A 16,800-nucleotide genomic window follows, 5' to 3' on the forward strand; every position below is an offset into this window, starting at 1 on the left:
ACTAAATTTGGGGTGGGGTGGGGAGGAGAAAGGTGGTGACTAAGGGTTTCCTCTAGAAGTCCCATCCCACAGACCACTCTCCCCCCTGCACAAGTCTGGAGGGTTAGAAGGTGAGACAAAGTCAGTTAAACTTTTAACTGCTCAGTAGGGTAATACCTGTTGCTAGGCCAGGGAGGGAGGGTTTGAAGTGATATTCTAACTAATTTCTACACCAGATCTTCCAGTGTGTGTTTTAATTGAGAAACGGGTTTCCAGCTTCCCACAATATATTCAAAATAAGAACCATCCAGTGATAAACTTTAGCTTTGTTTGACAAGACCCCCCCTCCACCTCCAGCTACGTGGCACCTACTCAGAAGAGACAAGAATTAGCTGGTTTGCCCTGATTTTTAAATATTTTATTACATAATCTTCATGGCACTGCAGGAGTAACAGAAAGCCATTATTCCCAGGCCCTAGAGCCCAGCCTGAAAAATATACATTTTATTTATATACACATGATATCATTAACCCCCTCCCCACGCACACCATGTACTTTAGGTCTTGGCTGAAAGCAGGAAACTAGTCTCTCCATTAAGAAAATATATATATGAAGCTAAATCAAAAATACAATTAGAAGAGTTACTGTCTGGGCCGCTGCTCATTTGGGGGTTAAATCTCTAACGGCTCTGCAGGATGCATTCAGTTAGGGTCTGTCGGTAAAAGGCGAAGAGGTATAGTGTATAAAAAGGCAGAGTAAGTTCAGGTGTGTTCTGGTTTGCTTGGTCTGGTTATGAGATGGCCTTCGCTTCAGGTAAGAACGCCTCCCAGTACTTCACCAGCTGCGGAGACCACAAGGAGACAAGAGACAAGCAGTCAGTCATCTGCCAAGACAAGTTTCCAATTGAAGTCTAGTGCTTTAAGGAAAAGGCCTGTTCCTTCTACAACATGGGAACTATACTGTCTATAGAGGAATTTGACCATAGTGGTCTAGTGGAAGCTCACCAACCCTTGCTCATTTTGACTGACCCAGGCAGACCTCTGGCTATATTGATGGCCTAGCTTGTTATTAAGTAGCCATGCTTAACTACTCCTTTTCCTGCTGCTTGTACCATCACTATGTGATACAAGTTTCCAGGTTTAGCTTAGCCTCTGATGGGACGTGGTTATTCAAAACAGACACCACTAATCTCTGCTCAGGAGCATCATCACTTCTCCAGACACTCTGGGGCTGGGTAGGTCTCTGGCTTACCAGGGCAGCCAACGCTGCATTCTGCATGTACTATACAGGAGTCTTTAGTGTAGGTTTTCACAGCTAGGCTTTACTTTGCCAGGTGTAACCCAATATACATCCTCCTACATTTGACTAGACTTGAAGTCAGGAATAAGCAAGTTGAGGGATTTATGAGATGCTGGTTGGGGATTCTCACCTGCTGCTGCGAGTTTAAGAGTGTCTCAAGGTATTTAGTCACATGGTTTCTGAAGTCCTTTGATTTCTCTTTCTGCAAGAGACAAGACATTAATTCAGCCTCTCATACCTACAGTGTGGTTCATCTCAGGCTGCAACAGGCAAGACTCAAGAAGATCTGCAAAGAGGATTTTGCTTAAAGTTTTCATTTAGGATTCTTAATGTGACTATCTAGTGGTCATATCATGCACATTCTATACAAAATGATTTAAAAATTTTATTAAAGTTAATGTTTAAAAATCAAATTTACACAAGTTAAGAGGGAAGGTACTGTACATCTGGGGTCAGGCTTGGGTTATGGGGGATTGCAAGTATCGGTTACAAGGTTCACGAGGTACATACATATCACATAACCAGCATAGATTCAGATTGGGGTGTGGGAGTTTTTAAAGCGTCAGTGTAGAAGTGGGCTCGGGTACACCACCCATGGAATGTATTAAGAGTCCAAGTTGATATTAGTGTAGAGAATAAGTACATGGGTGGGGTGCGTCCCTCAGTTTGTCAGGGAAGGAAGTGGGTTATTTGAATTGGATTAGAAGCAGTGGGAAGAGGTCAGCACTCCTGTCAGTTGCCTGAAGGAGCTACCTGAAGTTGCCTGCAATAAGTTGCTGGGATACTTGCTACTAGAGTGCACCATTTTTCCTGTGGGTCCTATGTCTGTGGACACTGGAGCAGTGCAGAGACCAGAGCTCTGTGGATGTTACCCATTGGAGGAGCCAGGTGAGGGAGGGAGGGATGAGTGAAGTAGAAGTTTATTTTTGCCCGATCAGGCTGGATTGTCCAGTTTTATAGTCCTCACTGAATCCAGAGGACATTATCTGGGAGGAGCAGGGAAGGGCTTGGGGGAATTCCCTCCTACCCACCCCACTGTTAGACATCTCAGTATCAGTGCTAGGGCAGAGCATAATGCCCATCTGAAGGCAGATGGGAATGCAAGATGGGAGCAAGTTGCCAGGTTTGATTATGCACATGCTGCAGGAAGGACTGGGATCCACTGTACCTCAAACCGTATCACTTCCTTGCGGACCACGGCAGAAATCCGCTCGAAATCCCTTTCGTACTGCGTCACACGAGACTCCCACTGCAAAGAGTTGACAAGTCATGTTATTTCTTCAACTCCCAGGGCAGGGCAGATTCCATCTGGATTACACAGTCACTTCCTCTTCCAATACATCCACTGCACTGAGCTGCTTAGTGCCACCTACAACTCCCTGCAGATAAACTCAAGGGAGATTCCCTGCTGACTTCAACGTCTCCCCTCAGAGGGGAACAATCTCGCTCTTGGTGGGCTATTAGAGTAGAGCTCCCCAGGCTGCACATCCATCAGGTCCCCTCATTATCCCTACACAGCCAGCTGCAGCCCCATGTCATTCAACTCTTGTTGGATTACTGCTACACCATCAAGCTGGAGGAAGACAGAGCTAGGTCGCATGCACTGGAAAGGTCCCACTGAGGACGGAGAGAAGATCTCCCCCTATAGAGCCTTGCACTGACAGGCCTTGCACTGACAGGGCAAAGTTCTTGTCACTAGCCAGAAACCCATCCCTTCCACTAATAGGAAGTCCTATCTCCTAGGCCAGGAATGACCAAACTTACTGACCCTCTGAGCCGTATACGACAATCTTCAGACGTTCGAAAGCTGGGGCACACTGAGACACCGTCCCCACCTTCCTGCTGGGCAGAAGCCACCATCCCACTGCCAGGGAGAGGTCCCAAGCTCCCCCTCCCACATCTGGTAGGTGGAAAACAGGGAAGCGGGGCTCTGCAAGATGCGCTTTAACAGTAAAAGCCACGTGTTGCTTGTGAGCCACAGTTTGGCTACCCCTGTCCTAGGCTCAGGACACACAACTCACCACTGGGGTGGAAGCAGAGCCATTGCCTGGTCTAGAGAAGTGGCTCTGACCTTTTATTTATAGTTCCTGAGCAGTGCTACTTGGTAACCAGGCTTGTTGGGATGGCGTGCAGAAGGGAAGGGTCACTGCACTGGTTTGGCAGGCAAACCAAGGCAATTGCACAGCATAATGAGACATTACACCAAGACCTGCTTAGCTGGTGCCCTGGTTTGAGGCAGCTTGGCTTCCCATCCCCTCAAAAGTTCCTCACCTCAGAGATCTCCTCTTTGGCCTGCTGTAGCTTGTCAGGTTTGTTGGCCCACAGCAGCCTGGCCTCAGTCTCCCGCTTCTTCTGCAACATGGTCTGGGCATCCTGCCAACGCTGCCAGGTCTTCATGCGCTGGTCAAAAGCACCCTGCCAGTGCCGGAGCAGACAGAACATTAGACCAGCACTTTGCCCTCACAGCTGCGTTCAGTGCATCTGTGCAAGGGGACGGTCACAGCATTACACAAAGGTTTGTTATGCAGTCAAGGGGGGCTGTATTAGACAGTGAAACCAAGCTATCATGCCAGTCTCCTCCACTGACCTGCTCCAGCCTCTGCTAGGAGTGTTTCATTGCTCTGTGTCTCATAGGACACTGCTCCCCTGGCTCTGGGATGGGCCAATGCACACAATTTACATTACCTGTAACTAACTGACTTCCAGGAGTCTCATAACATGGCCTTCCTTCCTGCTCCAGTGACAGTCACCCACCAAGCTACTTTTGAGCTAGTAATCCCAAGAGAATCATCTCAGCTGGGTAATTTACTGTCTCCTCTCTGGAGCTATTGGGGTGCGTTTCAAGGTAGCAGAGCACCTTTGTCTCTTGACAAGATCTGGAAACCTTCCCTTTGAAGAGTCTCTGAATTGAAGACTGGCTACATGTTGCAGAATTTCAACAGTGGAACCTGCTCCTTCAGAGTTCTGTAACTTGGAATTTCAGACTGGAAGAGCCAGCATACGGCGTGGTAAGGCCAGAGACTCCTTGTGCTCCAGGCAACCCAAAGCTTGCCCCCTTTGGGATTGGAAAATCCCAAGGCCACATCAGCTGGTCTGTTAAGGTAGGGAGAGACCAGAAAACGAATGGGCCAGGACAGGTCATGGATCTGCAGGATGGTGGTGCAATGAAGAAAGCTTTTCAGAGTCCCCATTACCCCCAGTTAGGAAATCAGAATCACTTTGCAAACTGAGCAAGGCAATTGAGCAGGCCTGAATCTGCTGCACAGCACAAGTCTTGTATAGTGGAAAAGGAGGCTGCGAGAACAAGGTAACTGGATGCTACCTGCTCAACAGATGTCCCCTGTGCGGTTACGAATGCTACCCAGAGAAAGTGAAGTGCTGAGCAAGTCTCTACTTTGAGACCTTGTAGTGGCCCTTGCTCCCAGAATGCCTAGCCAGGGGCGGCTCTAGGTATTTTGCCACCCCAAGCATGGCTGGCAGGCTGCCTTTGGCGGCTTGCCTGCGGGAGGTCTCCGGTCCCGCAGATTCGGTGGCACGCCTGCGGGAGGTCTGCTGAAGCTGCGGGACCAGCGGACCCTCTGCAGGCATGCCGCCGAAGGCAACCTACCTGCCGCCCTTGCGGCGACCAGCAGAGCGCCCCCTGTGGCTTGCCGCCCTAGGCACGCGCTTGGCATGCTGGTGCCTGGAGCTGCCCCTGTGCCTAGCACAGCTCCAGAGACTAGGGGCACGTGCTCCTTTCAGAATGTGGCTCTTCCATTAGCATTGCCAGTCACAAATGACACCGCCAATCATGAGAGGCGGATCCTAATCCCATGCAGCAAGGGCACATGTGACTGGGACAGGCTATTCCTCCCTGCAGGCCCCTTGCCCCAGTATCTTTCAGGCTTCAGAGTAGCTGTCTCAGGACTCAGCCAGCACTTCCAAACCCAGGTGCTTGGAGTTAAATGCTTAATTTTCAAAGGTGCCAAGTACCTGCAGCTTGTATTGTTTTCAGGAGGATTTATGGGGGGAAAAAAAAAAAAAAATCAGCATTTCAAACTCTGGCCACTCAGGTACTGATCTGTAACCTGGGTTAGAAAGTGTTGACCATGCGCTTTAGTGCAGTGGTCTCCAACCTTTTTGTCTGGTCCCCAACCTTTTCGTTTCAGCGGATGCTTGACTGCTGGCTAGGACGCAGGTGCATTTAGATGTGGGTACCGCGTTGGGGACCCCTGCTTTAGCAGCATGTTTGGTATCAGGGATCTGCAAGAGCTGCCCGAACAGATAACCCTCCCCTGCTTTGGTCAGGAGTGGGGGGGGGGGGGTGAGCATCCATTTCAGAACACAGGAGACAAACTACTTGGGCTTTGGTAAAAGCACAAGAGCATTTCAGACACTGAAGGACAAAGACAACCTAGGGGGAAACAAAGGTGTAGAAACCCTGATCCTCCTGTTGGGGATTTCCCCCAGCAGAAAGTCAATACATCTTCCCTACAACACGGTTAGAACCCAGACTACATCTTAAGAACTTATGCAGGCAGTAGTGTCTGAATTCTCGGCTCAGTTTGTGTGTATTTATCCCCCACAATTCCCTCCTAAGGATGCACTGTAGCCCCATTTGACAGATGGAACTGCGGCCCAGACACATTAAGGGTCTTGTGTCAGATGTTTCATACTGTGACAGAACCCAGATTAGGACCCCGGTCTTCCAAGCTCCAGGCGCACACCCTAATCACTAAGCCAGCCTTCCTCTCTGGACTCCTATGCAGTGTATGACACCATCAAGGAGAGAGACAGGAAGGAGCAATTTACAACAGTTTGCAGAGACTGGACAAATGACATAAATGGAAGCGAGAAATCTAGAACAGCAGCAAGAAAAGGAAATCTTTAAAATGAGCTGAGCCCCGGATACCACCTGGGCTCCATGTTCTGTACCGATGACTAACGAAACCAATCCCTTTCCTGGGCTCCCAGCTACTCTGGGACTTTGTTCTTTGTATCAATTTGTAATGCATCCTGAGGCTGGCCGCTTGGGTCAGAGGGGAGAATTCTAGAAGAGCTAAGCTTGGCCCATGAAGAATATTTACCAGGTCAGTGCATCAGGCTCATGCAGCACAAGCTTACAGCAGGCCTGTCCCATCTTGCCTAGCCAAGGGCCATAGTGACAATTTTATGGGAGCTACATGTGGTTTGCATTAGCTCAGGTAGAACAGTTTCCTCAGCTGTACTACAGAGCAACAGCACAGACTATAGGTCCCTGCATGAAGTGCAGCCAGACCAAGGCTCAGATAGTGCATCTACAGGGCCCAGCATGCAGTGCTGCATCTTGATCCTACATGCTGTTGGCACCTGTAGTCTGGGCCTGCACCTCCACATTAAGAATGAAAGTGGCCACTTCCTGGCTTGTACCAACTCCAAGGGCCATGTTCTGACCAGCCCTGCTCTACTCCTGTGTCAAGATGCCAAAGGTTTGCCTGCTATGGACAGGATGTGAGGATTGCTTACCCTTACAACCGAGAGAAGGCGAACATAGTCACTCAGGAGCTCAGCCAGGAGGAAGAAGTCATTGTTGGCCTGTTCCTGGTGCAGCTGTTCTATCTTCTCTTCCACCTCAGCCAGCTGGGAGAGTGCCCGGGAGAGGGCTGTGTTGTCTTCTGAACTCCCTAGCATGGCCAAACTCTTTGCAAACTGTGCTGTGTTCAGTACTAACTCTAGTGGATGGAATGAGAAGAGTAAATACAGCTGACTGCAGAGCACTCAAAGCGAAGCAGTGGCCAATAAGGTGACAACCCAATTAGAAAGATTAGCCCACAGAGTAGGAGGAGTGGGGGAGAGAAGGCTAAAGGTTGCTTCTTAGCTCCAGTGTAGTTACCAACACAGCTGCCTTCTGACCCACCCATGTGGTCAACTGAAAAGAGCCAGTTATCCCACAGCAGGGATCAACTGCCTCTTGGGACTTTGAGGGGGAAGGGCTAGGTGCCTGTAGCAAGAGTGGATAAATTGGCAGAGAAATAAAGTAGGAGGCCAGGCACACTAGAGATGCAGATGCCAGGCAGCCACTATGTGTTTTTATATTTTTTTATGTGAAGAGCTAGTGAAATTGCTGCGCCTCACTGCTGCGCCTCTGTCTTTCAGAGAGCTCACAATGAAAAGCAGCAGAATGAACAGCTTCTTAGGAGTCAGAGGGGAAGCTGGAATTGAAGTTTATTCAATTACTGCAGCAGCCTCTGAATCCAGGTCAGGAAACTATTTAACCTTACTGATTCTGCCTCTTCTCTGCTGCACATCATGCCTCCCGACCAGGAGATTTTACAGGCCAGATGTATTCCCCCACACCTTTCAGCTCTGTTTTCCTACCCACTACAGACATGGCATTAGCAAAAGGTAACTCTAGGAGGGAAGCACCATATTGCAGAGCAGGTGCTAGTGGTGAGCAGATCTCAACCCCCACACAAGGTCGAAGCTCAGCAGTGTCTATAGTTCAAGCTGCAAGTTCTACTGAGACAGAGAACCAGTTACCTTTCCTGTGGTTGACTAGTGTTTCTACAGCGGCATGTAGCTTCCGTAGGCGCTGCTCCTCACACTCCACCTCCTGAAGTTTCTCCTCAAACCACTGAAATGGACAAATCCACAACTGAGGCGAGTTCACACATTCTCATGGCATGAATGAGGACTGAATGAAAGGTTGCAAGGTTACATTTGGGTCTTAGCCAACCCGTTTTCCCTCTGACACTCAGACCGCACAGCCCAAAGGATAGCGTCAAAGTCAAGGTGGCTGCCCAAGGAGAAATGTCACCGAATACTTACGATGTCTGATTCGTTCATCTTGATGGTCATTTTGCTGACAGCATCAGTGGCTTTGCTGAACATCTTTAGTATACCTGCTCCACTCAGTGTTTGGGTGCCTACTGCTCGGGGCAGCTGTAGAGAGATCAAAAACCCTTTGGTTGTTCGCTATAATGGCTGAATTCCTGGTTAGTTTGATCTTAGTGTATCAGAGTACCACATGGACAATAGAGATGCTGCAAAAAAGAGTGCTGTTAGATTGACTGGCTTCATGATAATCATTGCAATGATAAACGTGCACTGACTTAGTTCCTTTTCAGGAGGCTAGTGCTGGATAAAGGGCCAAGGCTAGTTAAATGGCACATGTTGCCTGTAGTTTAGGGGGCATGAATTGGTATTTGCTATTATGTTTTCTGGTTATACAGCTTTTTGTAGTTCAAGCTGCTTCCTAAGTCACTCAGAGTTTAAATGCTCTGGAGTGGCTCTCCAAGAACCAAGAGGCATACTTGGTACCTCAGGGCAATGTTTGAAGATTTACTGTCTACACAGTGCCAGAAGCAAGAGCTTTTGCTATCTTTGCAACATGCCAGGGGATTTAGCCTATGTTTTCTGAGTGTCGTTAGGAAACCCTGCTAGGACTGGCATGCTCATTTGAAACTCAGACTTAGTATTTTAATGGAGATCAAATTTAAGCTAACTGCATGCTTGTTGGCCAAGTTACCTCTGTCAATCCCACCCTCAGACCTGAGCTCATGACTCAGTCTGGCATATGTTGTATGCAGTACTGGTTGCAGGATATCAGAGACACAAGGTGGATGAGGTATTATCTTTTACTGGACCAACTTCTGTTGGCAAGAGAAGCTTTTCTGCTACACAGAGCTCCTTCAGGTCTGGGAAACCAGCTCAAAGTCTGGCATAGATCATCTTACCAAGGGGACTATACATGCAGTCGCGAACAGCTGAGAAGGTGATTCTACTATGAACAGTTCTAACTTCCATGAGTGGAATCATTGTTTAATTAAAAAAAAAAAAGTTTATTCCCATTGGCCCTACAGAGCCAAAACAGCCAATACTGAGCTGGATTTTATTGCTCAGGCATTGTTTACTATATCAATTGGTTACACTTGTGCACCCTTCTGTATGCACAGTCACTTGTTGTGACAAGGAGAGACCACAGCTTGATTCAAATACCAGGGCAAGTTTGCTGGGATGGTGCAGAGGTTTAGCTGTGAATTGAGCACATGATACAGGTGTGACAGTGCCATCCATAAGGCTTTATGGAAATATGCTTATGTAACTAGAATGTGTTTTATGCTACATATGCCATGTAACATCTCTGTAAAGGTCATGATCTACTGAGTCTATTAATCCTATTTGTATGCATGTATCATTTTTGTATTCAAAGTTATGAATATTGGCTGCATACTTGTTTGATTCTAAGTAGGCTGTAGTGAAGCAGTTGGTCAGCTTCCTGAAAATGTTTTTTTCCCCTCAAGAAGTGTCCAATCAAGAAACACTTAAGCCAACAATAAACTTGAGACACCAATCCACATCTGGACTCTCTCAGGAATGTGGCTTGGCTGGTAAGGAACTCAGTCATGCATGGACATGTGACTTGCCCAGGTGACTCCAATACTCCATTTTGTAGCTGGACTTTGCATAGGAGAGAGGTGGGGGGTCTCCACCCACAAGAGAGTCTATTTAAGCCCAGGGGAGACCCTTCCATTTTGTCTTCAGCTGGCTAAAGAAAGAACCTTTCCACCCTCTAAGATACTTGAAAGAAACTGGAACAAAGGACAGTGACTGCAAAGGGTGTGAGTGATTGCTGGACCCAGACTAAAAGGAGATTAGTCTATAAAAGGAAGCATTCTGGAACTGGTGAGATTATCTGTATTCAGTTTGATTAGACAGATGTGTGTTTTATTTTAATTTTGCTTGATGACTTACTTTGTTTTGTCTGTTACTACCTGGAACCACTTAAATCCTACTTCCTGTATTTAATAAAAACACTTTTTACTTATTAACTCAGAGTATGTGTTAATACCTAGGTGGGCAAACAGCTGTGCATATCTATCAGTGTTACAGAAGGCGAACAATTTATGAGTTTACTCAGTATAAGCTTTAAACAGGGTAAAAACGGATTTATTTGGGTTTAGATCCCATTGGGAGTTGAGCATCTGAGTGTTAAAGACAAGAACACTTCTGTAAGCTGCTTTCAGGTAAGCCTACAGCTGTTAGGGGACAGGATTCAGACCTGGGTCTGGGTTTGCAGCAAGCTAGTGAGTCTGGCTCAAACCAGGCAGGGCACTGAAGTCCTAAGCTGATGGGGCAGGAAAGCAGGGGCAGTAGTAGTCTTGGCACATCAGTTGGCAGCTCCCAAGGGGGGTTCTGCGATCTAACCCATCACAACAGGAATAAAGTGTGGAGCCCCAGAGTAACACTGAGTCACTTTAACTAGAAAAGAACTCTAAGACTTATGATCCAAGAGACAACACAGTAAAGCGGAGTGAGTCACGGTCACCCACCCACCCCAGATTTCTTGAGCGTTTCATATTTGATACTAGCGAGCCTGTTGACTTGAGTTTGGCCAGCACTGGGCAGCCAGCTGAAGCTCAAGCACCTGGACAGTTTGGATTCTCATGCCTGCATGTTTTCAAAGAGCAAGGACTACCCTACCATCTTATGAAGGCATCCCTTTTCCAACAACTCAGAACTAGCCACCCTAAGGTCTCTGCAGTGCATTCGGAGATCAGCCTCTGAATGAGGCTCTGCATGACTTGCTCAAGGTCAGTCAGTGGCAGCCAGACATAAGGGTCTGGTCTCCTAAGTCCTAGATTTTTTTTTGGTAGAAGTTACAGGAATTTGATTTGTGTAATTACTGTGTGTTGAGAAAAGCTCTTATAATCTGTGCAGAGTAGGTGAAAAGGCAAAAGTGTCAACAGCTTTGACACTCAAGTGAAAGATTTAGAATGTTACACCCTAACACTGAAAGTTACTTAACTTTAATTCCTGAAGTGTGTAGTTTCATTTGAATCCACTTAAGACATGTATTGAGGTTGTCTACCTACACTTCCAGAACACCTGCAGCTGTATTTATGTGCACTCTATACTAACCTCTTCTTTTTCCAAGAACTCCCTTACATCAGGGTCCTGCAGCATGGTTGGATGGTTGACTATTCTCTGAAGGTACCTATAGAGTGAAAAATGCATTAACAAGCAAGTCATTTGTTCTATGCAGACTTTCCTCCTTTAGCTCTACCATTACTAGCAGTTATAATAAGCTTCAAGGAAGTGAAGTCTGCACAGTATCAGTACAACATGTTAGAACTGGTAAAGTGCAATTAAGCCACCAAGACAGGACCAGCAAGCCAGCTGTAGGCTAACAAGCTGTTCCCACCCAGAGATCTGTTCCTTACAGATTAGATATAGAAGGGACCATTACAATCTAGTCTTGACTCATGTGTCAGCCCACAGAATTTCACCAAATAATTCCTGCATCTAGCCCATAAATTGTGGAAGAGCTCTAGTACCTTTAGAGAGACCAGTCTTGACTCAAGGACTCAAAGAATCCATCACGTCCCTTCTGAAGGCAGGTGTTCCTGATCTTACCAAGCTTCAGAAGATTGCGCCGCACCATAGTTCTGAACTCTAGGAGTCAGTCTGCATGCGACTAACAGATCAGAAGCCTCCTTTGGCAAGATTAAGGGTTTGTCTAGACAGAGTTTGTGCATGGCAAACAGAGCTATACATCTATAGTGGCCTAGCATGCTGAGCACTAGCTGGCTGCGCGGACCTTGCTACTGCACATGACGCTCTCCTCAAGGAACATTTCAAATAGGAGTAGCTCAAAGTGCAGTAGGGAGTTTTTAAATGCACAGTAGCAGGGTCATGCAGTCAGTTAGCATGCAGTACACTGTACATTTACAGCCCAGCTATCTGCACACTAACCCTCCATCCAGACAAGGCCTAACACCCCAGGTTCACTGCCATCTACCAAGGAAGATGGAACAATTCCATAATGAATTGTTCCCTACCCCAATCCTGCTCGGTTTATAAGCCTGCTGGGCATTCATTTACTACTTTAGGTTTGGTTTTAGAGCAGAGCCATTTCTGTTTTTAAACAAACTTCGTAACCTACATTGGAACTAGTGCCCTTTGATGTCTAGAACCTGTCTGTACTATACAGGATCTCCTGTAACTGAGGTGAACAGTTTGCTGAAGTGATGGGGGTCATATCTTGCTGTAGTCATCTCACAAGGTTTTTAAAAACCCAGGCAGAGCTTTGAGCCGATTCCCATTTAAGTCAGTGAGCTTTGCAAGCCTGTGCCCATACTCAGGAGATGTCTCACTGACCCTTCCTTCAAGGCTTCCCCTCTGACTCTCTTTGCTTGTATTGGGGTAGCTACACTGAAAAGAGGCAGGCTGTCCCAAGGGCAGTGTCTCAGAGGCAATGGCCCATACCTTTCTAGAGCAGCCCGTCTCTTCTCTAGGAATTCCACAGAGGAGGAGTCTTCTTTCCCAACTTTCACTTTGGTCATTCCTGGAATGGCAGACAGGAGACACTATTTCATTTGAATAGCACTAGGGACTTTCAGACAGAGGCTTCAGTGATACCAGACACCTCTGTGTTCTTGGGGAACCAGGGTGCAGTATCCAGCCTGACTCATGAAAGACGCCCACCTCCCAGCCTCTGCTTAAACCAAAACCCATTGAAAAAAAAAACCCAACCAACCAACCACACACACACCTTGCAGAGAGCAGTGAAGGGTGAATGGGAGACACCTAGACCCCTCCTGACAAGGGTGACAAGATTAAGACATCTCTATTAGCATACAGAACAGAAAGCAGAGACAACTCCCCTAGCCTCATCTGCATGAAAGATGGGACAGGAAGACATCTCAATTTACATACAGAATGGAGCGCAGAGAACCACACTGAATTCTGGGCCCAGAAAAAGCAGGGAAGCACTGCATCATGGGAATCTCTGCTCCAGATGCTAATGAACCTATGTCTGCACACACCCAGCTCAGCAATTGTCAGACCAATTCTAGTAATGAATCTTTAATTGATATCCAAATAGTGAAGCAGCCTAGTTGCATTATGAGCTCCCTGGAAGAAAACACCACCCATAGCCAAGAGTGATCAGTTCCTATTGTCTAGTCTAAAGAAAACCCCTGAGTCATCAGCTTACCTATAAACAAGTCTATTGTTCTCATTTGAACCATTGTATTTTCTCTACAAAAAATCCCTACTCACCCTCTAGTCAGGGTTCTGATGCTTAGATCCAAACTAGGCATCAGTTCCACTGGAACTCCATCTTCTCCTGGCTGATCGTGCTGGGTACTCTGCCTGTCTCCAGCCCTCAGGACCCTGAGCTACCAGCATCACCTGGGAACCCCGACCAGTTCAAGCCTCATGGAGTGGGTGAGGACCGCCCCCCCCGCCGTCTGTTTTCCTTTCTACCTTAGGTATTAACCTTTAATAATGTTGCTTTAGCCCTCCTTGTGTAGTTATCAGTATTATTCAATAAATAACTTATGGTTAAGTTGGTTGCTTCTCTCTCTCTTGCTGAACTTTACTCTTGTGCTTTTAGCTTCCCCCATTCACTCTACAGCAACGCTTTTTACCTAAGCTAAAGATCCCTGCAGTGCCCAGAATACTGTGGGGTTTGCTCATCAAATAGGTTACTGCCAGTACAATTGTGTTGTGAAGGTGGGGATAGGGACGTGCTGAATCTAGGACACATAAGGGTGACAGCTTAGAAGTGCTGCTTGACCCAGTCCATGGAGCCCAGGGGCATATAAGGAGAGTCAGCTTGAAAGTGCTGCTTCATCCAGCCCAGTGAGTCCAGAGACATAAGGGGTCAGCTTGACAGTGCTGATTGACCCGGTCCACTCAGACTTGCTCTGTTAATGTATGTGTGGGTGTTCATCCGGTTTTGGGGCTGGAGAAACCCAGCCCTGGGGAACCTAGGTCCTGCAGGATAGCTCCACTGGGAGGGGACTTGCAGAAGGGAGAAGTAGAGCTCCATACAAGTAACACAAGCAATACATTAATAGAATTACAGAATCCCCCTCCCCAGAAAAGTAACCCGAATAAATGAGCATACCCCAAAGTAATGGGCAAATCTGGTAACATCAGGTAAAGGTAACAAATATGGCAGATTGATTAGAAACAGCTATCCTCTGAGGCAGCAAGAGGATCCTGTACCAGCAGCAGCCAGGCTGGGAAGGGACAAGGGGATGCTGCCAGATAAGCAGATACAAAGGAGACAAGCCACATTCATGGAATAAGTTAGAACAAAGCCTGTGCAGGATTTAAGAGGGGAGTAAGCGATCTGGATCCTGGAGTGAAAAGCACGTCAGTGATGATGTGCTAAGTTCAAGTGTATGTAGTGTGGTACACACTACCAACTCTGTGTACACAAACTATAGCTATGTGAATAATCAGGTGATTTATTCCAGTGTTTGCTACACCGTTCACAAGTTGCTCCAAGAAAAATTTTTAGGTTTGTCAGAAGTTATTCATTAATAGCTTCTCCAACGCTACTGACAGATTATTAAGAGTTTACATTTCAGGTGCAGCACTTGACCAGAGACTGTTCTGATTAACATATCGAGATATACCTATCTCAGAACTGGAAGGGACCTTGAAGGTCATTGAGTCCAGTCCCCGGCCTTCACTAGCAGGACCAACTACTGATTTTGCCCCAGATCCCTAAATGGCCCCCTCAAGGATTGAACTCACAACCATGGATTTAGCAGGCCAATGCTCAAACCACTGAGCTATTCCTCCTCCCTAAAGTTGCCCCTTAAGTTGTATGATCATTACTCAGAATCTGGATTCTGTGGCAGATGCTCTTATAAACTCAAGATTTGTTTTCCTACAAATCCTGCAGAATATTAATCTCAGTTTTGCAGCTTGAGAGAACATGCCTGCCAGTAAACCCAACGCACTAGTGCATATTCATGGAAAGCTAACAGCTCACCTCAGGATTAGAATTAATTGCATTGACTGGCAGCAGAGTTTCTGAACATCACCCTCACCTATTAAGCTTTTTTCTGGAGGTGGTGGGACTATAAATCCATTCTGAGTGTGCTTCTCTGATAGCTTCTCATACAGACCCAAGAAGTCACTGAATCTCCTTTTCACAGAGAACTGCTTGCTCCTGAACATTGGCAAACTGGTCTGCAGGAGAAAGACAAGAGTCAAACAAGACTAGATACTGTGCAGCTGATCTAGCCAAGAACCCCTTTACAGGCTGTTCAGCTAGCATTTCACCCTCCCTCCTGGAGCATTTTAGCCAGGAAAGGACAGTTTTCCTTCTACAAGAGCCAAGAGTGGCCTCCCCTATCCTTCACCATTCCCCATCCACCAAGACTTAAACTCAATCTACATTAGCTCATTTTGGCAAGCTTGAGCCTCTTTACTCAAGCAAGACCGAAAAGAAACTTACTGAAGAGTCACTTAACACTGCTATTTAGATGATCCATCTGAGGACAGGATAGCTCTGTAGCTGTATTAAGTTTCATGGCACAACAGTTTTGCCAGTGAGCTCCTGTTAGCCTTTAGAGTCATTTATTTGCTGCATATTTCTTCAGAGAGCTTACAAAGCTTGACAAGTAACACACAGGGAGATGGAAACAGTAAGACCAAGCTGTTGGGATGCACACATGGAGGGCTTGAGAATGATGTTACTGTCATCCCTCAATCGGTCACGTACAAGGGTGAATGGCTTTGAGCAAATCCTTGGAGTGATTGCCAACTTGCCAAGTTCTTTACTATTTCAGTGTTAAACAGCAGCAGCTGAGAAAGATGGAATTGTAAGCCTGTGGGCAGAGCTGTGTAGGGCGACTTGGGGTGACCGCTTCAGACCCCACACTTTGGGAGAGCCCCATGGGCCAGTGCAATTGGCTGGCCTGGTCAACCCGGAAGAGATCAATCTGTCACTTCTGCCCTGGGCCCCGCACCTCCCTAGGGACAGCCCTGCATGCAGGACAGGCAGCACAAGTGGTGTTAGAGTAACATCCAGTAATCACATCTATGGTGTCAAGTATCCGAGGGGTAGCCGTGTTTGCTGCTTTTACAGATCCAGACTAAGAGTCCTGTGGCACCTTATAGACTAACAGACGTTTTGGAGCATGAGCTTTCATGCATCCGACGAAGTGGGTATTCACTCACGAAAGCTCATGCTCCAAAACGTCTGTTAGTCTATAAGGTACCACAGACTCTCTGCTGCTTTTACACATCTGTGGTCTCATTCTCACAATGTGTGCGTGCTGATCCATGCATTTGTGTCCCCTCTGTGCCATATCCAGAAGATGAGCATCTCAGTATGAAAGCCTGGCTCTGAAGCTCAAGCTGTAGAGATTCAGGTTTGTAGCATGAGACTTCTGGTGCCATGCAAGATGGCTGCCATCACACATGCAGCTTGTCTTCAACTGACAGCTCCTTGGAGCAGGGACTGGCTCTACCTCTGTAGAGCATCTAGAATTATGGAATCTCTGGACACTACCAAATATTACTGTTCACCAATTATGGTCTTCAGACTCATCTTCACTCTCAATGAACTTTGCCAGACTATTTCTACTATTTCTCATGCTCTTTAAAGAGAAAGTACCACACAACAGCTTTTAGGTAGTTAACTGAGCAATAGCAAGTTACTAGTGCTACCAGAGCATAAAAATCCCCTTACAGACGGGGATGATGCAAATGTCACCAGCGTCACTACAATTTGTGATGTATTTCACTAGCCTT

At 46.9% G+C, this 16,800-nt stretch overlaps 1 protein-coding gene across 1 annotated transcript in view; it reads right to left on the bottom strand.

Annotated features, from left to right (window-relative positions):
- Positions 1-382: 382 nt before the first annotated feature.
- SNX1 (sorting nexin 1) overlaps positions 383-16,800 on the bottom strand; it is a 47,181-nt gene continuing 30,763 nt past the window's right edge. The window contains exons 6-15 of the mRNA XM_044980347.1: positions 15,090-15,231; positions 12,505-12,583; positions 11,158-11,233; positions 8,065-8,178; positions 7,777-7,870; positions 6,763-6,968; positions 3,550-3,693; positions 2,447-2,527; positions 1,409-1,480; positions 383-820 (exon numbers count right to left, since the gene is read on the bottom strand). Of these exons, the coding sequence (XP_044836282.1) occupies positions 770-820; positions 1,409-1,480; positions 2,447-2,527; positions 3,550-3,693; positions 6,763-6,968; positions 7,777-7,870; positions 8,065-8,178; positions 11,158-11,233; positions 12,505-12,583; positions 15,090-15,231 (1,059 nt within the window). The 3' untranslated portion in view covers positions 383-769. The remainder of the gene's footprint in view (positions 821-1,408; positions 1,481-2,446; positions 2,528-3,549; positions 3,694-6,762; positions 6,969-7,776; positions 7,871-8,064; positions 8,179-11,157; positions 11,234-12,504; positions 12,584-15,089; positions 15,232-16,800) is intronic.

This window comes from Mauremys mutica, chromosome 11 (assembly GCF_020497125.1).
Source record: "Mauremys mutica isolate MM-2020 ecotype Southern chromosome 11, ASM2049712v1, whole genome shotgun sequence".
Taxonomy (NCBI): domain Eukaryota; kingdom Metazoa; phylum Chordata; order Testudines; family Geoemydidae; genus Mauremys; species Mauremys mutica.